Source organism: Schistosoma haematobium, chromosome 1, assembly GCF_000699445.3.
Source record: "Schistosoma haematobium chromosome 1, whole genome shotgun sequence".
NCBI classification, from domain to species: Eukaryota; Metazoa; Platyhelminthes; class Trematoda; order Strigeidida; family Schistosomatidae; genus Schistosoma; species Schistosoma haematobium.
The window spans coordinates 42327911-42350432 of record NC_067196.1 but is presented as its reverse complement, the minus strand read 5'-3'; the positions used below and the strand labels follow the sequence as shown (position 1 = coordinate 42350432).

Here is a 22522-nt window from a genome sequence, read left to right as displayed (position 1 = left end):
GGAAACGTTTTCAACAAAGTGTTGATGAACCAGATTAAAAACTCAGTGGGCGCCCAACTTCGAGATCATTAGATCGGATTCCGTAAGGATCGGTCGTGCACAGACCGAATCGCGACGCTACGGATCATCGTTGAACAATCAATTGAATGGAATTCGTCACTATACATCAATTTCCTTAATTATGAAAAATCATTTGACAGTGTAGATAGAAAATTATGGAACCTTCCTCGAAACTATGGAGTGACTAGCTGAGAAAATCGTCATCATTATCTGGAATCCATACAACGGACTACACTGCAAAGTGGTGCATTGAGGACAACTGGCAGACGCATTGCAAATGAGGATCAGTGCAAAACAAGGGTGCTCACAGATGAGCTAGCTCATCTATCTCATACACATCAACAAATCCAGGTGGAGACAGCCAGCGTAGTAGCAGCCTCTGAAGTAGTAGGCCTCAGCATACTGAAGGGAAAATGCAAGCTCCTCAAAGATAACACAGAGAGCACAACTCCAATCAAACTCGATGGAGAAGCACTGAAAGAGGTGGAAACTTTCATGTACCTGGACAGCGTCATAGATAAACAGGGAAGATCTGGTGCAAAAGTGAAGGCAAGGATTGACAAAGCAAAGCTAGCATTCCAACTACTGAAGAACATCTGAGACTCAAAACAACTGTCAACCAATATCAAAGTCAAAATCTTCAATACGGACGTCAAGACAATACTATTTAACGGAGCTGAAACTTGAAGAACTACTACAACCATAATCCGAAATGTACAAGTATTTGTAAACCATTGTCTACGTAAGATATTCAACGTCCGTTGACCGGATACCAGCAGCAACAGTCTACTTTGAGAGAGAACAAACCAGATGTCATATGAGGAGGAAATTTGGAAAAGACGTTGGAAGTGAATAGGACACAAATTGAGGAAATCACCAAACTGCATCATGAGGCAAGCCCCAACTTGGAATCCTGAAGGATTAAGGAGAGGAGGACGACTAAAGAACACACTGCCTCGGGAATCGGAAGCAGATATCAAAAGTATGAATAGCAAATAAAAAGTAATAAAAAGGATTGCCCATGACAGAGTTGGATGGAGAATGCTAATGGGCGGCCTATGCTCATCCACGAAAGGTAACAGGCGTAGTAAAGTTTGTGCTGCTAAAATGACCCAAAATAAAAAACAGGAACAAAACATCTCAAGATAACATAAATAGAAGGAAAGTGAATACAAGTTTAGTGTTTTAGGGACCCTAAGAAAATAATAGAATTATTGTAAAGTCGTCTATTTTTACCAATCCAGATCCTAAATCTTTTCATCATAGCTCTAATCGGTAGTCGTTGCACCTTAAGTAATAATGAGATAAAAATGATGATATAACTTGTTTACATAGTACAGGTTGATATAAATGGCTTTGAGTTATACAATTTATGTAACAACCAGTGATATTAGCCAGATTGTTGAAAAACACAAGTATGTATGACCTACTGTGAACCTGTGACGTACTGATTAAAAGTTGAGTGCATCAATGATAAAGTTGCTGCTTGATATTAATATTACATCTGTAGAATGGTGAAGTATTGGATTTATCAACCTGACAAATTTTTAGCAATGACCGTTGTGAATTCAACAATATGATGCTATAGTTGAAATCATGAACTGATCAATATTAGACCACCATTGGAAACTTGGAAGCATTGGACAGCATAGGACGACACGGTCGTCTAATACGTCCAGGTTTTCAATGGTGATCTAATAATGATCGGTTCATGATCTCATTTAAAACTCAACAACAATATAATGCTAACCAACTAGACATATACTCGCATATTAAAACATGTTATGGTAAAAATAACCTTTCACTATTGGTTAAACTCTTTCAGTATGAAATAAGATTATGCAAAACATTAGCTGCTCGTTATATATTAGAACTTCATACAAACAGTATATTATAACCATTCTCATGGTATTTAACATTACGTTGAATAGCAACTTTATTCTCACTGACCGGAAAACAGAAAGAACGACTCATAACAAACAATATATAGTTGTATTTAGATTGTTTGAATTTACAGTCACATGAATGATATTCATTAATAGAAACAATGCAAAAGTCAAAGAGTATAATTCGAAAATATCTCATGAACAAGTAAAGCATTTTTATCGACGTTGGTGATCGCGTGGAGGTGGATAAAAGCGATCGTCCGACCCATGGTATCGCATATTACCGCCTCCTCGCCCTGGTAAATTATTGGAATTGTAACCACCACGTGAACCGCCGCCGCCAACACCACCGCCACGATTGTGTTGTCCCTGGTTCTGAAATATATATATATATATATATATATGTATATTTATATGGGTTCATTCGTAAGCTTTTTTCAAAAATTATTCATAAATTATCTATAAGTGATTTAATAAACTTATAGTAACTAGACATGCAGTTTTGCTCTACACCCTTCGGATTTATAAAAACATCAGTCAGAAACTACATTATACTATCAATAATATAATTGACTCACAGGTTGAAATCCGCCGCCATAGTAGGTTATTCTATTGGTGTCTGCGTACGGACCACCTGGTAAAAGACCAGGCCCGCTAAAGCCTTGGTTGTTAAATGCGTTAGTGGGTATATTATTACTAGTATTGTTACTATTACTAACATTGTTATTGGACCAGCCAGATTGTGCGTTGATTGAATTAGCTATGGAAACCGCAGCTGCTATTGCAGCAGCACGAGCAGCATTTATATTCCCACCGCTACCGCCTCCACCGGCTGCTCCTAAACCACCAGGTCCAGGAGCTGAAGTGAATCGAGCAAACGGTGAACCTGAGCTTCGTGAACGTGATCTGAAAAAGAAAAAAAAGTAATTTGAAGTATAAGCGATATTAAGCAATGAAGAATTAACTGTTTAGCTCGTATGGCCCTTTTTACATCTAGTAAATGATTGTTCACACCTAAATTACTACGGAAATTATGAAAAATAGTGAGTTTTATAACAAAATAGATTCGCTGTACATAAATATGCATTTTTCTGAAAATACCTCCCAAGATCCTGTTATTTTAATTTCTTAATTTTAATCATAAGCCAATTGAAGCTAGACCACCATGGAAAACCTGGAAGCACTGGACGGCCGTTTCGTCCTATTAATTCCATCTACCGAAACCAAGCTCTGAGGTTAAAATCCATATTCCTAGAAATGTAAATTGTATTCTCCCAATTGTCTACCTTGTCTTTCGTTGTTATTTCGCCCGATATTTTTAAAGACTACATACAAGCTAAATACAACCGAATTGTACAGTAATACTACCAAATGTCTTTAATTACGGAAAGCGTAATTTATCATATGCTAATAATTTAGACACCAACTAACTGAATAGACAACCATAATATCGAAAAAAAAGTATGCCTAACAACAGAATACACCAAGCTTCTTATACTACAATTTACATTGGCATAAAGATCAGAAAGACATGAAGGAAAAGTAAGAATGTATACTACTAATACTTTGAGCATACGAAGGAAGCATAGGGAAATCAGGTATGAAATGCAAGCACAACTAACCTGTTACGTCTTCGATCTCTTGAAAGGCCACGTGACTGGTTGCTACCAGTTTCATCATCATTATTAGGTGACACAGATTTGGAACGAGAATCACGAGAATCAGAGCGTGACTGAGATCTACTTTGAGAACTATGAGATCTAGATTGTGATCGTGAACGAGAACGAAAGTCACGAGAACGTGAATCCGCAGAATGAGAATGAGACTTTGAACGTGAATCAGATCTGTAAAAGATGAATTTCGAAGCAAACTGTGTAAGGAATAATTAAATAATCTTCAGTAAATAAAGTATACTTATTGTAACCTACTGAAAGCGATTTGATATAATGAATTATATAGGCATTATATCTAACAGTTCTCTATAAGATATATATCAGAAACTTTTAAAATTTAGCACAAACCTAGAACGAGATCGCGACCCACGAGATTCAAAACGGTCAACAGAAAATCCTGGTGGGGGCCTTTGAATCAAACCTTGAGGCAGTGGAAGGGTTGGTGGTGGCTGATTGACCGGAGGAGGAAATTGTAGAAAGCTTGTATTAGGGAATCCACTTGGTCCAGGTGGAATGGCACCTAGTAAACCTGGTAACGGAGGGACAGGTATGGGAATACCCGGTTGCATACCAGCTGTTTTATAAGCACTATAATTATGTGTTAGCTGTCCTTGCATACACTGCATAGGAGGAGGGGCCAAGGTCAGTGCTTCAAGGCCAGTTCTGAGAGGTTGACCAACTGCAAGTTTGGGATAAGATGTTATATATGCTAATTGTGATGGCCCAAGGGGACCTTCCTTATCTGAATTGTCACGTGAAAACGGCTTTTCAACGTCAACCACTATGTCACGTTGAAGGTCTGGAACTAATTCATTTGTGAAATCATATTCTGAATGACTACTTGCATAACTACCTCCACTATGCTGACGGCGTCGATTTGACTTTGCTTTGCTGGTAGATGTGTTGTCTCTCTATACAAATGAAATAAAGAACAATACATATATTAAGTGCTAGAAGGTATAGCACATTTACTTTATGAACGACCCAGAAGAACGAGACTATATAAATTAATAGCACAAAATATACAAACCATATTGAACGTAACAGCTTATCTTTACAACTAAAGATAGAATGTTTCAATCTACCTTTTGCCATTAGATAAATGTTGATTTTTGATACCTTGCTAAAAGATTGAAAATCGACTACAAACTGTTTAATAAAAATTATCAATGCATTATTTACTAATTAAATCCAATAATTCTTTAAACTCATCCGAACAAACAATAATATTGGTCAATGTGATATAAACTATTCAAGTGGAAACGATAAACTGATTAATATGAATGATAAAAATGTCAGAAATATTTTACTAATCCATAATTTCTGAAAATATTATTTAATTGATTGTATTGTTATGAGTTTGTGATTTAATCTAAAAGAAAGCAATTGAGCCATGAATAAACGAGTGGCTTCAATAGTACACAACACAAGTACACACAAAAGTGTAATTACAGCTGAAAATTCTTTGGGTAAAAATTAAAGGAAAAAGTTTGTCTTAAGAATATAGAACAAAATTCAATATTAACACTATGTTTTTATAAATTGAATTTTGAAGCAAAAGGTAGTTAGACTATAATATGAGATATAAAATTAATTTATTTGATGTATTTTGTCCCAAACTTAGTTATTCCCTTTTGAACGTTAATTTAAATTCATAATCATAGAAATTGATGTGAATTTGTTGAAAAGAATGTTTTTTTATTTAAATAAGCGTTTGGGGAAAATCTATTAAGTGCAAAAGGATAGTCACCTCTATATTTTCCTCAAGTGGTAATTATTCAAACTAATAAATAAGTAAATATTAAAATTGGAAACATCTAATTACAAAACATTTTAAGCGAAATTTCCAAGTTACAAAAAATTTGACTAACATCGTTTTCTTTATGCTCAGAAGGACGAGCGCGTTCTTTTTTCGTATAAAATTCATGAAGAGCCATGTGTTCCCAACCTTCGCCGTCACGTGGTTTATCTGGGGTGGGTGGCATGTAGAAATTCTCCAATGCCATAAGCAAACGTTCAGACGGTGTTGTTGGAGGTAATAATTGCAAATTGTTTTCATTCAGTGGAGTAAAATCAAAATCTTTTAATCGAATTAATGGATGTACTAATCCTGCAGGTAATTGCCAAGCGGGGAATTTTTGATTTATGTCATAAGATTCAACAACCGGTATCATAGAATTTTCTGAATTTTTCGGCATTTCTAGATCAGTCTTAGGTGTTATGTGTTGCTGTTCCATACTGACAGTATTTTTTCCAGTATCACTACGATCAATTTTCTTTTCATTACCTGTCTCAGGATGAGATGGAGCAGAGGAAAATCGTGAAGGACGACTACCGCGAAATGTTCGAGGTTTCTCATCACGATTATTTTGATTGTCTCGTGTATTTCGAACACCATGAGAAGAGTCTTCATACTGTCGATAATCGTTATTGTTATGATTATAATAACCTCCATAAGATCCTATAAAAGGAAAAGAATATATATATATATATATATATATATATATATATATATATATATATATATATATATATATATATATATATAGCAATATGTACATAGCACATAATGTATGTGGTATATACCTTTATAATAATTAAGGATAAAATGAAATTTAGTCAGATGAAAGCTAACATTTCTTCTTTAAGATAATTTGCATGAGACAAATTTGAAGTATATTCAATAAGATAGTTAATGGGTTACTAATCAAGAAACAGATTTTGCACTTTCGTAATAGATTATAAAGAAATAAGAACCCATGAAAAAATTCAAAGACATCAATTTGAAGTATCTCCAATGAAATATATATATATATATATACTATGTAACTAACTTGTCTTTTATTTCCTTATCTTATAAACAAATCGAGAATCAACTCCTTAGATGAATATTGTAACTGAATGAACAGACCGAGACAGTATAAAAGAAACCAAGTCTATTCACTTATATTTCGTGCTATACATACGTGTATATATTATTGTTTACTTCAAATACAATCTCGTCTTTTATTTTCTGTCATGTATTTCGCTCAACTACATAAAAAGAATTGAGAATGTTAAAGAATGTCATCATTCAGTGGTTAAGAGCGGGGATTTTCATAAATAAAATATTGGCTTGTTATATCATACTTAAATTGTTGATAGCTACTACTGGTATGGTTGTTCACTATTGGCCGAAAAACAAGTCTTTTATGCTACTTATTGAGTGGAACAAAACTGAAATGGGTCAGTGGAATAAAGAAAGTAAGAATGTTACGTGAGGATTTATTTATGCATCAACCAGTGATTAAAACGACATCCAAAATAATGAAATATATCATTTTAAATGTTCGGCCAACAAATAAATTTGGATGAATAGAATTAACAACCAACCAATAATTTAATGTGTGTACACAATCTAAGCAATCAATACGTTAAAATCCTTCAGAAAATATAACTAAGCCACTAGATTATATATTTAGCACTTTCCTAATACCTCGCCTGAATAGGAGCGAGTAGCTTCCTGAAGATGGACGGTCAACGTGAAAATTAGATATCCTTTTTAATTCCTCCCCCATTTTTCGATACGCTGGAGGTAGAAAAGCATTTCTTTACCAGCCAGTACTTATCGATAAGTCTTGCTACCGACACACTTAAACTGTCTTCCTATCCTGTTCGGTTATCCCCGACTACTTCTACAAGTCAGTTGAAACACTAGAGCAAGCGCGAACCGCGAGCAACAGCTTTACTCTGAGGTCAGTTTATGAACAGAAAAACGATGGCCTTTGCAGAATTACACACAACCTAGAGCTTCTAGGAGTTCTCGAGACCATAATAAATATAGTAGTAGTATGGGCAAACATCCAATCAACACTCTAGCACGTGACTCTCCATTTTCTAGATGTTTCTCTGAAGATTTCCTGGCATTTCTGGGCCTCCGGAGATTGTGACGAGGTATATTTCCGGGACTCTCCCAACACTTATCACAAGTGAAGAACAGTAATCATCTCAATAATTCAATTCCGATATTTAGAGAACGAAAAACGAGAGGAATTATATAGCTTGATATGAATTAAAAATCAGTGCCTTTATCTCATACCGAAAATAGCTGAAATCAAAGCTGCGAATAGCTGGTTAAGCTTCTGTTGAAGTGGTTGGAGTTAAATCTTGAAACAACCATTAAAGATAGAACGATAAAGCTTGCTATCACTTTTTGAAAACAGTTTGGTTCATCTTTGCCAAGTACATACCACGCAGTTCCAAAGACTATACAAGGAGAATCGATTTATTGAAGAACGACCAAAAGTCAGATTTAATAGTAGAACTATGATATGACAGAAGGATAGGTTATAGGCCAAAGTTACAGCCTTTGACAAATCTATAATATACACCTTCCAGGTAATACTTAAAGTTATTCCTGACGGTAGTATAAAAGCTACTAACTATTAAATATATACAGAAGTAACATTTAAATAAAACAAAATACTGATTGTGACTAGAACTAACTAAACACAAATTAATAATGAATTTACCGCATTCATAAGACGAATTAGGATACACAGATTGTTCATCTTCTGGTTCTTCACCTTCAATATATACATTGCTGCTTAACTCATGACCACCAAAATTTTTGTGTCCAGGTTGAGAGTTGTAATTAGGTACAGATTGATTCCATTTTGCAGAATCATGCTGCCCAGGTGGCCAACCCATTTGAGGAGGATAACTTGCCCCACCACCACCAGGTCCTGTATACCCTGACATTTGTGAAGGTGGGGGATAACCAGGCATTCGACGTTGCATATCTCTTGGATCTGACCCGCTCATCATATCCTGTGGAAGCATATCGAATCCTCCAGTAGTCTGTGGTGGTGGACCCCAGTACGTAAAGTTTGGATCAACATTCTGGAAGCAAGAGGTATTGAGTGCGTTAACAATTAAATGATAAATATTCTCCTATCTGAATATTTAAGTCAACTGAGGAGTGGACCGATCAGTGATTATTTAAAACTCACCAATAAGTACAAAGTTACTCTAAACGTGACTAACTTACTAAACTTAATTAAAATAAAACTGACAGGTCATGTTTCACTAGTGAATTCACAGCAAACCGTTAGCAATGTTAAATGACAATAAAAAGTATCTGACAGAAATAAACGTAAACGAGGAATTGCTTTTAGGATTTTTCTAAAACAGATTAAGAATTAGACTCATTTTGGGGGAAGCGAGCAAAACCTAATCAAGTCAGCTTTTGCAAACTGATGGTTAGAAATCAAATACTAAGCTACAGCTCTACACATTTCAAAAACATCAAATTAAAAGTCATAATTAGGATAACTTTGAAGTTGCAACAACTTAATTAGTCAAACAACTGAACACTGTATATAAATATGCTCAGCTTTGTAGAATACTTTAATTGAAGGTGACTGAAAATTTCCAAATAACGTGATAAGAGACCAGTAGGGTGGATTAAACAATTCTGACCTATCTTTATTTCTTATAAGTTTTACCGAGAATAATAGTTCATAAAGGTACTTCTCTGTTCATAAATGATGCATAAAATCGTTAGCATAATCAATCAAAAGAACACACATACATAACAACACTAAAGACAACATCATCTATAGACTATATCTTACAAACTACTTAGATTAAAATATGTAAAGCGTAAAAAACATTAAGTATAAAATGGTTTATTAAAGGCATATTCCAGATATTTCAAGTTACTATTAATGAACAATATCTAAAATGATTGTAATCAGTTTGGGGTAGCAAGGTAAAAAAACGCTGCTCAAATATGAGAGATCACAGTATTTATGAGTACGAAACTGAACTATATTTGTTCTTTAAGGAGTAATAACCTCAAATTACTTAGAAAAAATTTGACAGTTGAGTATCTACACAGTACTACCGACAGACATTCTTCTAATTAACGTTTAGAGAAAGGAACATGATTGTAGAACGAATATAATTTGTCTATACATACTCCTAATTCATTAGGAATGAATCAACTTTTATGCCACTATAAATAAAAAATACTAGGATAAAAATAAATTTTATTTTATACGAAATCAATTTGTAAAATAGGGTGCTCTAAATCATAGGTTACACATTGAAGTAGAACATGGAAGATCTAGTATGTAGAAAAAAATGTCTAAATCAAATGAATAATTTATTTATTCACCACAATAAATAAAAGACCAACCATCAAATTAGATGGTATGTAATATGATGATTATAGACAGATTTTATTCAGCTGCAAAAAAAGCATGATTTGGACACTAAAATAATAGATTCACTAGTTACAATACCAGGGAAGAGAATAATAAGTACAAACAACATTATATAACAACTGGGTAGCATAAATTTTTTTGCAAGACCATGAACAGAATTAATCCTTTCAATCTAATATATAATAGGTACAGTCTATGTTAACAAATGTTTGAGAAATATCTATTATTATTATTATTTATATGTTGCATATTTTATAAATGTTTTGGAAAGGTTTACATGTATTTTTCCTCGAAAAGTGATATGAGCAAGTCTAACATTAACAAAAACCTCATCAAACACACAAACATAAGTAGTTGAAGCAACAATTAATTCTGCTTTACAAGTAATACTTCGAAATCAACGTCAATGTCATTATATTTGACAGTGCTTTTTGTCCGGAGTCCCAGACCACTTCGAAGCCTAACAAACTATTTCACTTAAATCTTTTTGCAGGAACTACAATTGTAGTATAAACGGCTGTTAAGTATTGTCCACATGCACAAATACTTCCTGCTCGCCTCTAGTACTAATCCTAATGTTTTGTACACATACATGGACATATATGATAAAGTACAATACATAGTGCTAATGTGAACAAACCTGCATAGGATGATGAGATGATCCATATTGGGAATGATGATTATCAGAGATAGATGCTTCATCAGACTTATCGGAATGTGACGAAGCTAACTGTCGTAGTACATGATCTGCAAACTCTTGATGTTGTCGCTCAAGACTAGTGTATTGATTCATAATATTTGCTTTTATTTTGTCTATTTCACTTTCAAACGGCTGAAGAAAAAACAAACAAACAGGCAAACATGAACAGCTTGAAAGAAAATAAACCATACTCTTAAAAATATCCATTTTGGGCTCCGTAATCTACCGGATATTATCTTATACAATAGTAATGTGTAATAGCAACTGACAGATAAAGTTGTGCATATCAATGTATCGTCCCCACAAACATAATAAATGATAACAGTTAGATTATTTTAACACTTAGTTTTCTTTCACTAGTCTCATACTTTTCATTGATTGGTTTTATAAATGTCTATTAATTTAGCTATTAAATCATTTACTACAAAGGTATTGGGCTTCAACTCAATTATTTAATATTTATGACACCACAAGAAAACTTGGTAAAATGAAGTACTTATTAGTGGGTTCTCTACACGAAAGCTTAAGATGAGTTTTGTGAAGAAAAGACACAAAAAGCCTCGTAGTAATGAAAATACAAAGAATACTAAATGATATGTGCTTAAGCATGTAAATAACAATTGATTGAATGATTCGAGTAGCTGATATGTATAAAATACAGTAAGAAAACATTAGATGAAATTCAAATAATTAGCCTTTTCCTTCGTCAACACGGTGATTATATGCATGACGAAAGGGTTCAGTTTCTCTTTTGTCTAGGTCTAATAGTTTGTTGTTTTTTAAAGTTATTTGTTTAAAGACTATGTCGACGGTAAGAAATACCCTGTCTAAATATTTGACATAAAAAAATGCTAAACTTTCCTATTTCAGTTTTAGGCAAAACCACAATACCTTCAATGAATACTTAATGAGAGAATGACAGTTCGAATAGAATATTTTGATCAAACAGTCCATAAGTTAAATAAGGGTTAATTGTTAGTATTATTCAACCGCACACAACAATATAGAACAGCAGAATACAGCATTATACACAGAAAAAGAGTAGTGTTAGCTAGGTGTTTTCATCAGCGATTAACCGTAAAATGAGTGAGCTTTTAAATATATTGTAATTATTATTATCTATATCAACATCTCATCATTAACAATAACGATCATTTTATGTTGCACTTGGTTGATCACACTAAGAAGTAATCAACATTGAAACTGAATGAAAAAGGTTACTGTGGTATATTTAGGTAATATTAATAGCTAGAAACCAAAATCTACTTGCAGAATCAGTAACAGATCTGATTCACATTTAATGGATAAGGGGACGTTATTTATTACAGAACTAATTTGGAAAAAAGAACTTGCTTCACTTACGCAAATCATACATTAGAAAATAAATTCACTTAATAATTAAAGTCATCTGAAAAAAACTAGCATTATCAATTGTCGGATGATGAGAGGAACTATGATTTTGGTCTTTAGTACAGGTAGAATACTTTCTATTCAATGAGAAACTCAAACTAAATATTAAGTAAAGTGATAAAGGGAAATAATTGTTACCAAAAGAGTAATATTCAACATTCGTCAGGTTCCAGGACACAGGCATGCTTATCGGGGTCTGACAATGGTGGTCTTACTTGACTTAAAGGCAGCATTTGACTCTGTAGACCGAGAGGTTCTGTGGCAGTTTCTGTCATTGAAAGGTGTACCTCAGAAGTACATAAACCTTGTGAAGGCTCTTTACTCGAACACTACCAGTCGAGTCAGAGTCAGTCAGTCAGTAGCAGTCGAGTCATTTATGTGTTGCTCCTAATTAACCCTTTTAAAACTTGTATAGTTATATAATGAGCTAATACATATTAGATACTACTCACTAATCATCTACATCGACTGACAGTCTGATTCTGAATGCATGAAATAATCTATGAACTGGTGCATATCCCAGAACTGTAAGGGTGAAATGAGACGTCTTCATAATAGTTGAGTCCAAACCACAGTAAACTATTGGATAGAGTTAGTCAGTCAGTCAGCTACAACGTAGGACCAGGCACATATATGCATCGGTCCAAGTTGCCATACCTCATTAGCACAGCAAGATGGACACCGGATTCATAGAATTAGTTAATTCAAAGGTAGTAATGTATAAGAGAAATATTGTGTATAAGGATATAGTACAGGAGGAAAGAATTAGAAAGAAAAGTATAAAGTAGTTTTAATCTCACGATTTAAGGGAAGACAAAAAGTGAATACACCTACGCCACTGTGATCTATTCTGAGCCATGTCACACAGAGTCTCCAACCATTGGTTACGATAGTCACGCAGACTCCAACCAAGTAGTCTGCATCTACCAACATGGCTCAGACTAGAAGTTAATGACTTCAAGGACTGACGCTATGGATAGAGCAGAGAAAACGATGAGCAACATTAAGATAGTAACGAAAGTAATAGCTTTATGACAGACTTGGTTTCCTGAAGCATAAATGCTTAATAAAGTTCAGTATCTATCACTCTAGTTACTACTGTTTTTCGACTACGACTCCTAAGTCGTTAGGCTTAGAAGGCAGTCACACACCATTGAGATTCAAAAGATCCAGCCGGTATATTTACCGGTTATTAAACAACTAGCATGATGAGACAGTATCCTGAAATGGAACCATGGAATTGGAAGTTATCTTATGAAGGAACTTCAATACTTCTTTTTCCGTTCGATAAACCAACATGTTACTATCGTCCTCAACTTTTTAAAACTTTCCTTCCGCCGATAATGCAGAGACAAATATCACTACACCATCAATATAAACTTTATTTTCACTCTACGAATTCGTGAATTATGCTATAAGACATTAAATAACACAACATGAACAAGACGGTGGAACAGACTTCCCTACTAGTAAACTAGGCATTTATAAGGTAAACACCCCAGCATGTGATAAACAAAATACTAACGGAGTTTGGTGGTTAGGAGGAAAAAATATTCCAGAAGGACTAATTTCTCTGGATCGACATACTCTATTGTATCAGTTATGGTGTCAATTTAACTCTCGACACACTTAGAAAATGAGTTTCAATTACAAAACACTTAAGTCTTCAGTAGATTAAAATATCCTAGTGTTCGAAAATTACGAAAAGATCATACTGTTCTATAGAAAAAGATGAAATTTTGCGGAACACAAAAATACTAAACTCACTGACCTTTGACTGACTTTCTTTCCATTCTGCTAAGAATTTACCTGATTCTGGAGGTCGCATCTTTACCAAAACTTCGACTGGCAAATAAGAGTTGGTTTCCCACAAGCTTAAAACACGATTAATTTTGGCTCTTTGTTCATCATCTGCAATCTCAGTCGCTAGGCAGAAAATTACCGGCACTGTTTCGTGTAAAGCTTCCTGTAGATAAATATCGAAATAAAGTGTGTATTGAATATATTTATGAGTTAAATTCATTGCCACAACATAGTGCAACTCAGAAGCTAAGAGAATATTTATTATCTAAATTTAAGTTACAAACATTGTATGAAAACTAGTGATACTACCCTGACATTTATACTTCATTAAGTCGAATTAAGTTGGAACTTGCAACAATGTTTGGAAATCGAGCACTTTACCTAGGAGTGACCGCTCTGGTTTATCTATCTATAAAAAATAAGTCTTTCATAGAACAAAGATCTTATGTAAATACGAAATTCATATGAGAGATCAACGAATATCTTTTTCAGTATAGTTTGATAACTAACCAATCAAATAAATCGATTTCAAAAGGGCGAACATATCTCACGCCATATCTGCTATTTCTCAACAGTATCAACCATGTACGTAGATATTAAGGAGTCATATTTAACCAACTTTTCAAGATCCGACTAGGAAATAGTTATTATACATTTGATAAAACAGGATGAGATGACATAATTTGCGTCAATATCTTTTCGTATTAAATCTGTACAAAGTCTGTTCTATATGACAAGTGTGACAATTTTATTCACTGTATTAACTCAAGTGAACTGTATTTATTGTGTTTTTACAGTAATCTTAAGTATTTCCCCCTCCCATGTGATATTATTGTGTTATAACTTGTAGCCTTGTGCTCTATTAACATATAACGTAATGATACTGCCAATTAGAGAATAGTGAATTGTCGACCAGACCTATGACGCATAAACCCGTACGAGTAGTTTAGAGTCTTTATCGGTCCTTCTCCCTACCTAGCCCTGCTTGTTGAGTCCAGAACACCAATCTTAGCCGCTGCAATATGAATCATGTATTTCAAACATACTGTATATAACATTGGGTGAAAAACTTAGTACATAAATGACTAAATTTTAATCTAAGGATGGTGTGATCTTGGGACTTATTTGGAGACTTATTCTGGAGGAGTCAACAAACCTTCATTTCACCAACCTTTCGTGTTCTCACTCTGGGTTGTGGGAATTGCAGTGGTCCTCGTTTCCCGGTATAAGCAATAGGATCCAGAAATTGTAGTGGTTCTCGACTATTAAGTAAAAGCAGTAAGACTGAGGACTCAATGGACTCGATACGTACATAACAGTGACGGCTCTTCAGATATAACAGTTGACTATCCAGTTACAACTGTGGTAACAAGGTCATTTTTCCAGTTATAACAGTGCTGACGAGCGATTTTCCAACTATGACACTAGCGAACCCATCATATAAGCTATTAGATATGAAGCTATTTCAGATATCAGTAGGTTAAACATCATCGGAAACCCGGATATGTACTTTAGGCACGTGAGTAATAAGAATAACTTAAACTTTTACTATCATAATACTGTAATCAAATAAGTTATCAGTCTCCGAAATGTATAAACAAGAATTACAGAACCTGTGAACCAACTGTTAATGGGTGATAATCTACAGATTTGAATTGGAATCTTAGAAAATAATTTAAAGCTAATTAGTCGTAGAGAGGACATTTTAGTGTTACAATAATTCCCTAGGAACAAAAGCACAGAGAAGTTGACATACGTAAATATTTCGCACAATCTATTGTGAAAAAAAAACCAGAAATGATATACGGATAATAAACAGCGTTCATATTGGCGTCATTCCGTAAGTAATTGAAACCTTTCAGTGTGATAAATGGGTAAAATAGCACTAATTCCTCAAGTAACTATCTACTCTAATAGTAAGCAATAATTTACACCTTTCTTATGAGGTCCGCAAAAGAATAAACTGCTGTTGGCTTGATGTTACGGTGATGTGGCTTAACATTAGTAACGACGATATTTTTTGTTTGGTATCCTTTATTCTCAACTATTCGATGTATTCTGATATTTAGCTTTCTGTCTGTCGATTTATAATAACTAAGAAAATCCAACATTATTGTACGTTCTAAAATAACCAAGTCAATTGAATGTTACATCGTATGATACGATAAATTTATTGTAATTAGAATTACTTAGACTGACTGACTGACTGACTGACTGATAGTGTAAACCATAGTAAGCTAAACATTATTGTTAAGTAAATTTGAGTGTGTAAATAACATTTCACAGTGATAACAGAATCTTTTAGGACTAATCAAAATGAATATAAATCTGTAAGTTGTCTCCAACTTTTAATAATAACATACTTGCAGATGAACAGGAGCACCACGACGTTTAGAATGATGAAGTAGGTCGTTTAACAAGTATACCAAGTGGAGCCTTAAGTCAAATGTAACACTAATAGCACTTGCACGTGTTATTAGATAATCAGACATTAGCTTAGTTAGCTCAGGTGACTCAGACATTTTGTCAACAACCCAAGATTTTCCTTTAGATATATTTTCTTTTGTACAGGCTTCAATGAGTGGTTGGATCATCTAAACAAAAAATATACAGATTTAATGCAAATCAAAACATCATTTATAAATAAATTTTCGTTTGAAATTAATTATCATGTTCCAAATATCCACTTATATTGATGTATTCTACTAAAAAAATCTCAGATTTAGCAAGTTTCAGTTTAATAATACACTCAACTGACTAGTATGCATCTAAAAACTGGAGCATAGTAATATCATACTTACTCAATGGCGTATTCCTTGTGAAATTTTAAAACTAAATTGAAACATGACGTGAACCAATGTATATTAAAATAAATTACATAGTATTAAATGTGAACGCTCGACATACATTGTCACAATTGACATTAATGATTATCCACTTATAACAATTTGTAATCTCATAACAGTTGTCTCAACTATTCACACTTAGATTTATGGTCATTTGTACCATGATAAAACAAGGGAGAAAAGTAATTAAGAAGTCATTTTGTACCTATCCTATGATGGTGATGGGGGAATTTACTTAAGAAGCTTGGTCTAGCAGTTGGTGTTACGAAATGACACTACTAACCATATAGATACATGAGTAATGAAAGTAGTTTTCTAATATCACCCACCACGAAGGACGCTTACGGTTCATCACTATAATAAACACGCAGAATTGGATACTATTAAAAAAACGACAGTAAAAGGGTATCAGGAAAACAACCTAAAATACAGGTGAAGCTTTTGACGAACATGTAAAGTGACATTTCTCGAATAAAGGAGATATCAGTAGCTGATTTTGGAGCTTCATTCCGTATTTGAAGTAAGTACACCACTAATTTGGTAGAAGCACTAAACATTCATCAATATACTGGAGGGAGAGTGAAATTCTGGAATCCAGATCCGTAAATGAATGCATAGAAGCTCACGACAATAGTCCCTACTAGGTCACCAAGTAGAATTACTTTTATTAGAACACGTTTACCTATTACCACCTAACGAGGATTGATCTGCCCCAAGAAACTACTTTCACAAGCCCCGAGGTTTATAGTACACTAGGTTACATCTAACTGCTGCGAGATCTGCGGATGAAACAGTAGTAAATAAATAAAATAATCCCAACTCAACAACAAAGTAGTCTTTTAGTCGCAGATTTGGACCACCTTTTTGCATAAGCACTACGAACTGACCAAGTAAAAGCAGGTGGATGGGATTTGAATTTTAAACCCAATAGTTGAAAGTCAAGCATTTTAAACACTAAACGTCCGCTAATGACATGGAAATTCGACCACAATAATGATAACGTAGCAATCGTTGGTTTTGTATTTTTGAGCGCTGAAGTGATCAAGGGCCTCTAAACGATACCCTGACCAAGTTTGATTACTGGGGTATGATGTGTCTTTGTGTGTTATATGCGACACACAAATCAATAATATCAGCATAAATAGTGTACGCAGTTAGGAAATCATAATTTATCCTACTTATACCACACCACTTTCTAAAACTTTAGTTCCTAAAGTTTAGTTTGCAAGCCATGTAAATAAGTAATCATGAGATGTTTGTGGACTTTTCTGTTAATACGTTTGATTTAACTACATACAAATGTATAAAGAAACAAAACGAGACTCTATGTATGAAACTAGTTTCATACAATTATTAGGCCTCCTTAACGTAGACGAAAAACATTATGCAGACTTACGATAATAATAATAATAGTAATAATAATAGGATTAATGCGATTCCCACCTCGGCACTACCATAAGTCAAATAAAAACGGGAAATAGGTTACTAACTTCATTCATCTGTTCCCAAGACATGTTCAATTGCTCTCCAGTTTTCCTAACATTTTCCTCTCTCTTTTTGTCTAAGAGCTCGAGAATTTCAACGTTTTGACGAGCAAGCAACGACTCATGCTGAGCAGCCAAATTTTTCTCACTTTGTTCGATATCAGCTTCTCCTAGTTCAGAACCACCAGGAACTTGGTAATCATAATGAGGTCTCGGTGCACGATAAGTCTCAGGTCCAAACGAAAACTGCTGAATCGGGAATGCTCCATGGTGTCCAGGGTAACCATATGGAGGATGATTATTATAATTTCCATGGCGATAAGAATCTGCCGCTTCCGAAGGAGGATGGTATGGATATTCAGGTTGACCGCCATGCATTCGTACACCCTGTTGAAAATGTGGCCATTGTGGCTTTGGATACCATGATGGATCTGGACCACCCCATCCGCAATGCTCTGGTGGTGCGGAACTATAACGCTGCCAATGATCTGGATTTCCACCATACTGATCCCATTGTTCATTCATATTGACCCAGTTGGATCTGGAATTGAGAATCTTAACAGAAAGATAGAATAGGCCGTTAAGCCAAGCTAACAACGACAGGCATTGTAATCAATCGGAACTAAATACCAATTGGTCTTTCTGGATCTATTATTACGCATGACCACACCCCTACCGGCGAATACATGCATTTATAACGTCAGAGTGTTATTAAATGTGGTACGTAATTAGTTAAAGTTCTTAAGAACACACGCTTTAAGGTCATTGGTTTCCTATTCATATACATTGAAGAAAAAAGAAATTTTGATTAACTTGAAAAATGAAGCAAAATCATTTAGTAGCTGAAAGGTATCGGTAGTAGACCAGAAAATACAAATGTCGCTGATAAAGGAAACAAACTAAGTGTACAAAAGACATTCAGGAAGGATGTGTGAATTTAATTAATAAAGGCGAATATTCACTCATACAATAGCCGAGGGACAATCGAAATACATTTACATACAGACTTCAGAACTAAGAATACATTCGCAAGTATCATAACCAACGTTTGACCTGATAATCCCAAATAAACTGTGAATCGAATGGGTTGTTATTAGTGAAACTGTTGATATACATGCAATATCCTGATGAATAGAAAATCAAATTTTTAACGCCTCGCAACTTAGCGTAAGCCGCCTCTTCAGAACAAAGTTATTTAGATCATTTAACATGTGTTTCTCCATTAAACTATAGTGACCTGCTTTTATCAAGAGAACGAGATTGGTTTAATGGAAACAATTATTGTTATAACCAATTGTACCAGTGATTGTTTTACTGTACTTGTTTGTTTGACTGTACTAAAGACATTCTTCCTTCTGTTTATTGAGACCTTGCACGCGCTTACGTTTGCTCAGTGACTCCGCTTGTACTCTTTTGGCACGATCTCGATATTCTTTCAATACCAAGAGATCGCCGACAAATATATCTCGCTACAACCTCCAATCGCCTTCTGATATCTGGTACGCAACCTTGTAGTGGTGATCATAGTCAACCGCAACTCGACACCACACTACAAAACCTTGGTTATTTAGCTTTATATTTATCAGTAACTGTAAAGACACGAAGTACAAGACTGCAGAATTTATTACTGTAATTTATTTACCCCTCAACAAATATAATCGTCATTCACTATTACTATCTGTTGCTTTTATATGAACTGTTGTAAGGCACTTAATGTGGAATTAAACACTGGGGTCTATCTGCCTACATATGAGTTTATATAAACCGTTAAATCTAATATGGATATAGCTAGAAATTTAATTGATAGTTTTCCACAACCGATATTTATTACCTTAAAAACAATGCTGTTAAACGCCTCAATATTGCTGTCAGAAATCTTACTATTTAGCAGTCTGAACTATGACTCCTTCAGGCGACCAGCTGGTTCGCAAGAACTACCTTCCAAGTAGAAATTAGTACCATGCCCTATTTCTTCTATGACGGCAAGAATAGGGCATAACAACCAAGCCTTAATATCGTTGGGGATGACCTATGACAATCATAGTCGTTGTGTGATTTCTAGAAAAAGTGTTCCAAATTACTGTTTACGAGAGAAAAGTCTTTAAATTGAAGACAGATGAGTGTACTCTACCAAACGGACAAAAATATACAGTTACTGATTGAGTGAAAGTACCGATTTATTAGATCGTTCATCTGAGCCGTATTATGGACCTACAATTTCTGTTGGTGTTTATGAAAAGTCGATGGTCGAAAAATTGATTAATTAAACTAAACAACACGTTAGAGCTCGAAAGACAAACCCGGACTTAATTGCATAGTTTTTAGATACGTTCTATGGAGATCAGATATATTACTAATGTTAAAACCAAAGTAGGCAGAGTAGGGTTGAAGCCGGTGACAGAAATCTTGAAACTCTGGTGCTTAAACTCGGGTCATATACAAGGACTTTAAGAAATATGGCCCACAATTAGACGCAATTATCGAGATGCACATACTCTTCACTTTGGTATAAGTAATGAGTAACTTATTAATGCGGTTGATTGTTCTATCATTTTTAATTTTTCCATCCTTTAGTTAAAGTAGGAACCATTATCACATGTATATTTCGCCCCTGAATCCCCCTTATTATACTTTTTGTATATGGCCTTATGAAGCTTCTATTTATTTACTCCTTAGTGGATGTAAAGTTTGGAGTCTAATAAAAGTGTAACCAGGGAGTGAACGTGGCTTTAGAGACATGAATTGGCCTTCGAATTTCAAGTACTGTAATTCGCAATAGTTATTGTGTATAGATACAACGAATTTAACCCCTTTCACGCTAACAAATACACATTTATTTACTTAGTAACTTTAATTTTATTGGTAATTGTATTAATCTATCTGGTGTTCCTGTCAAATTATTCTTTGATATGCAAGCTAAAAGCAAATAACCAAGTCAACATTACGAGCCATTTTGAAGACTTGATGCTTTGGGATTAGTTGTGAAAATAAAAAACCAGAAGTTGGGTTCAGCGGTCTTTGTGGACAATATGTTATCTAACCATAACTACTTAGTTTCGGTACATAAAGTCGACCCTGAACTGTCAGTGACGTACAATTCCAAAGAATATAGCACCGGCAAAAAAGCGAATGCTTAAGCCTGATCCTATGACAGATACTTTCGTGAAAATGACAAATCTACCGCATACAAAACAACCCCCCTGACCATGTATATGTATTACAAACCATATAAACCCTGGTATAAAATTATCAAAAAGTATTACTCCAACCTGATGCGATTTATTTTTCGTTGAATACTGCTGCTGCCAAATTTTACGAGCTTCGTTAACTCTAAACATATAATATTCATGGAACTGGCCACCTCGAAGAAATGCGAACTTTGGGTTGTCCCTCTGTTTTTCACTTGTTAGTGCTTCGAATTCTGGCCCATTTCTGGCCACAAATTCAGCCAATTTATCGATAATGTTCTGCTGTTCAATATCGACTGGAGGCAGAGGCGATGCCATTTAGCTGCCAAGAGAACAAATCTTAAAATATTAATAACTAGGCCTAAGTTTGTAATTTAGTCGCACATCTTTTTAAGAGGGTTTTGTGTTTATTTGCTGAAAGGGTAAAACTAACACATGTGCTTTGTGTGGGTGAATACAGTCACACAAAACTAACTTTCAAAGACACGTAAACACTTTTATTTCCCGCCGCAACTTTAATAAAGGACCAATAAAATACACCAGAGCTTCAATTCGAAACATCATAAGTAAATTGATATGAGAAGTTATTAAGTTTAATCATGTAAGGTAAAGTATACGCAGTGAATTATTGTTCATGAGTAAATGAGTAATCAAGGAAATATCTATTTCCCCGTTACCTGATAAAACTTACTTAGTGTATTTGGATAGAAACGTATGTTATCCAAAAAGTGCTTTTTTATATACTCGAACGCGTATTCATAAACAAAGGAGTGCGTTTTCTTGACAATAAAGAGAAACTGGAGTGAACAGAGATGCCTCTGATAAAGTGAATTAATACCAAAGTTGAAATTTTAAGTTACAACATTCCACCTAAAAGTAATAGATAAAACGGTTCATATGGTTCTGAACGGAATAAAAGAAGCTCCCGCTGGACAGTCTTCTGCATCTGGTAGCAGTAGATCACCGGTGCCTACAGGTAGGAATCTAGATATATTGACGATAAAAGAGGAAAAGGGAAGAAGTTGGTAAATCATAGTGAGCCACTGTCCTTAGTCCTTAAGAACATGTCACATTTCTCTTAAAGTCATGTTCACTAGCTCAGATGGCAGTAAATTTTAACACTTGACTACTCTTAAGGAATAGATGGTGTGTGTACAGCCAGTTCTGCTGTGTTGTCTCCACATTCAGAGTGTTACCCCTAATGTTTGTTTTGGGACTAACCTTAAGTAGGTGTTCAAAGGGATACCCAGGAGCATTTAGGAT

General features: G+C 34.6%; 1 protein-coding gene across 1 annotated transcript; it reads right to left on the bottom strand.

Annotated features, from left to right (window-relative positions):
• Positions 1-1993: 1993 nt before the first annotated feature.
• On the bottom strand, positions 1994-21770 carry MS3_00009849 (uncharacterized protein). Its single transcript, XM_051218251.1, has 11 exons — positions 21341-21770; positions 18078-18626; positions 16105-16335; positions 13710-13904; positions 10469-10660; positions 8131-8500; positions 5491-6080; positions 3968-4530; positions 3569-3790; positions 2525-2852; positions 1994-2321 (listed from the first exon to the last, which is right to left on the bottom strand). Exons 1-11 carry the CDS (start codon positions 21575-21577, stop codon positions 2163-2165), a joined length of 3636 nt encoding a protein of 1211 aa, XP_051074095.1. The 5' UTR covers positions 21578-21770; the 3' UTR covers positions 1994-2162.
• Positions 21771-22522: the final 752 nt, after the last annotated feature.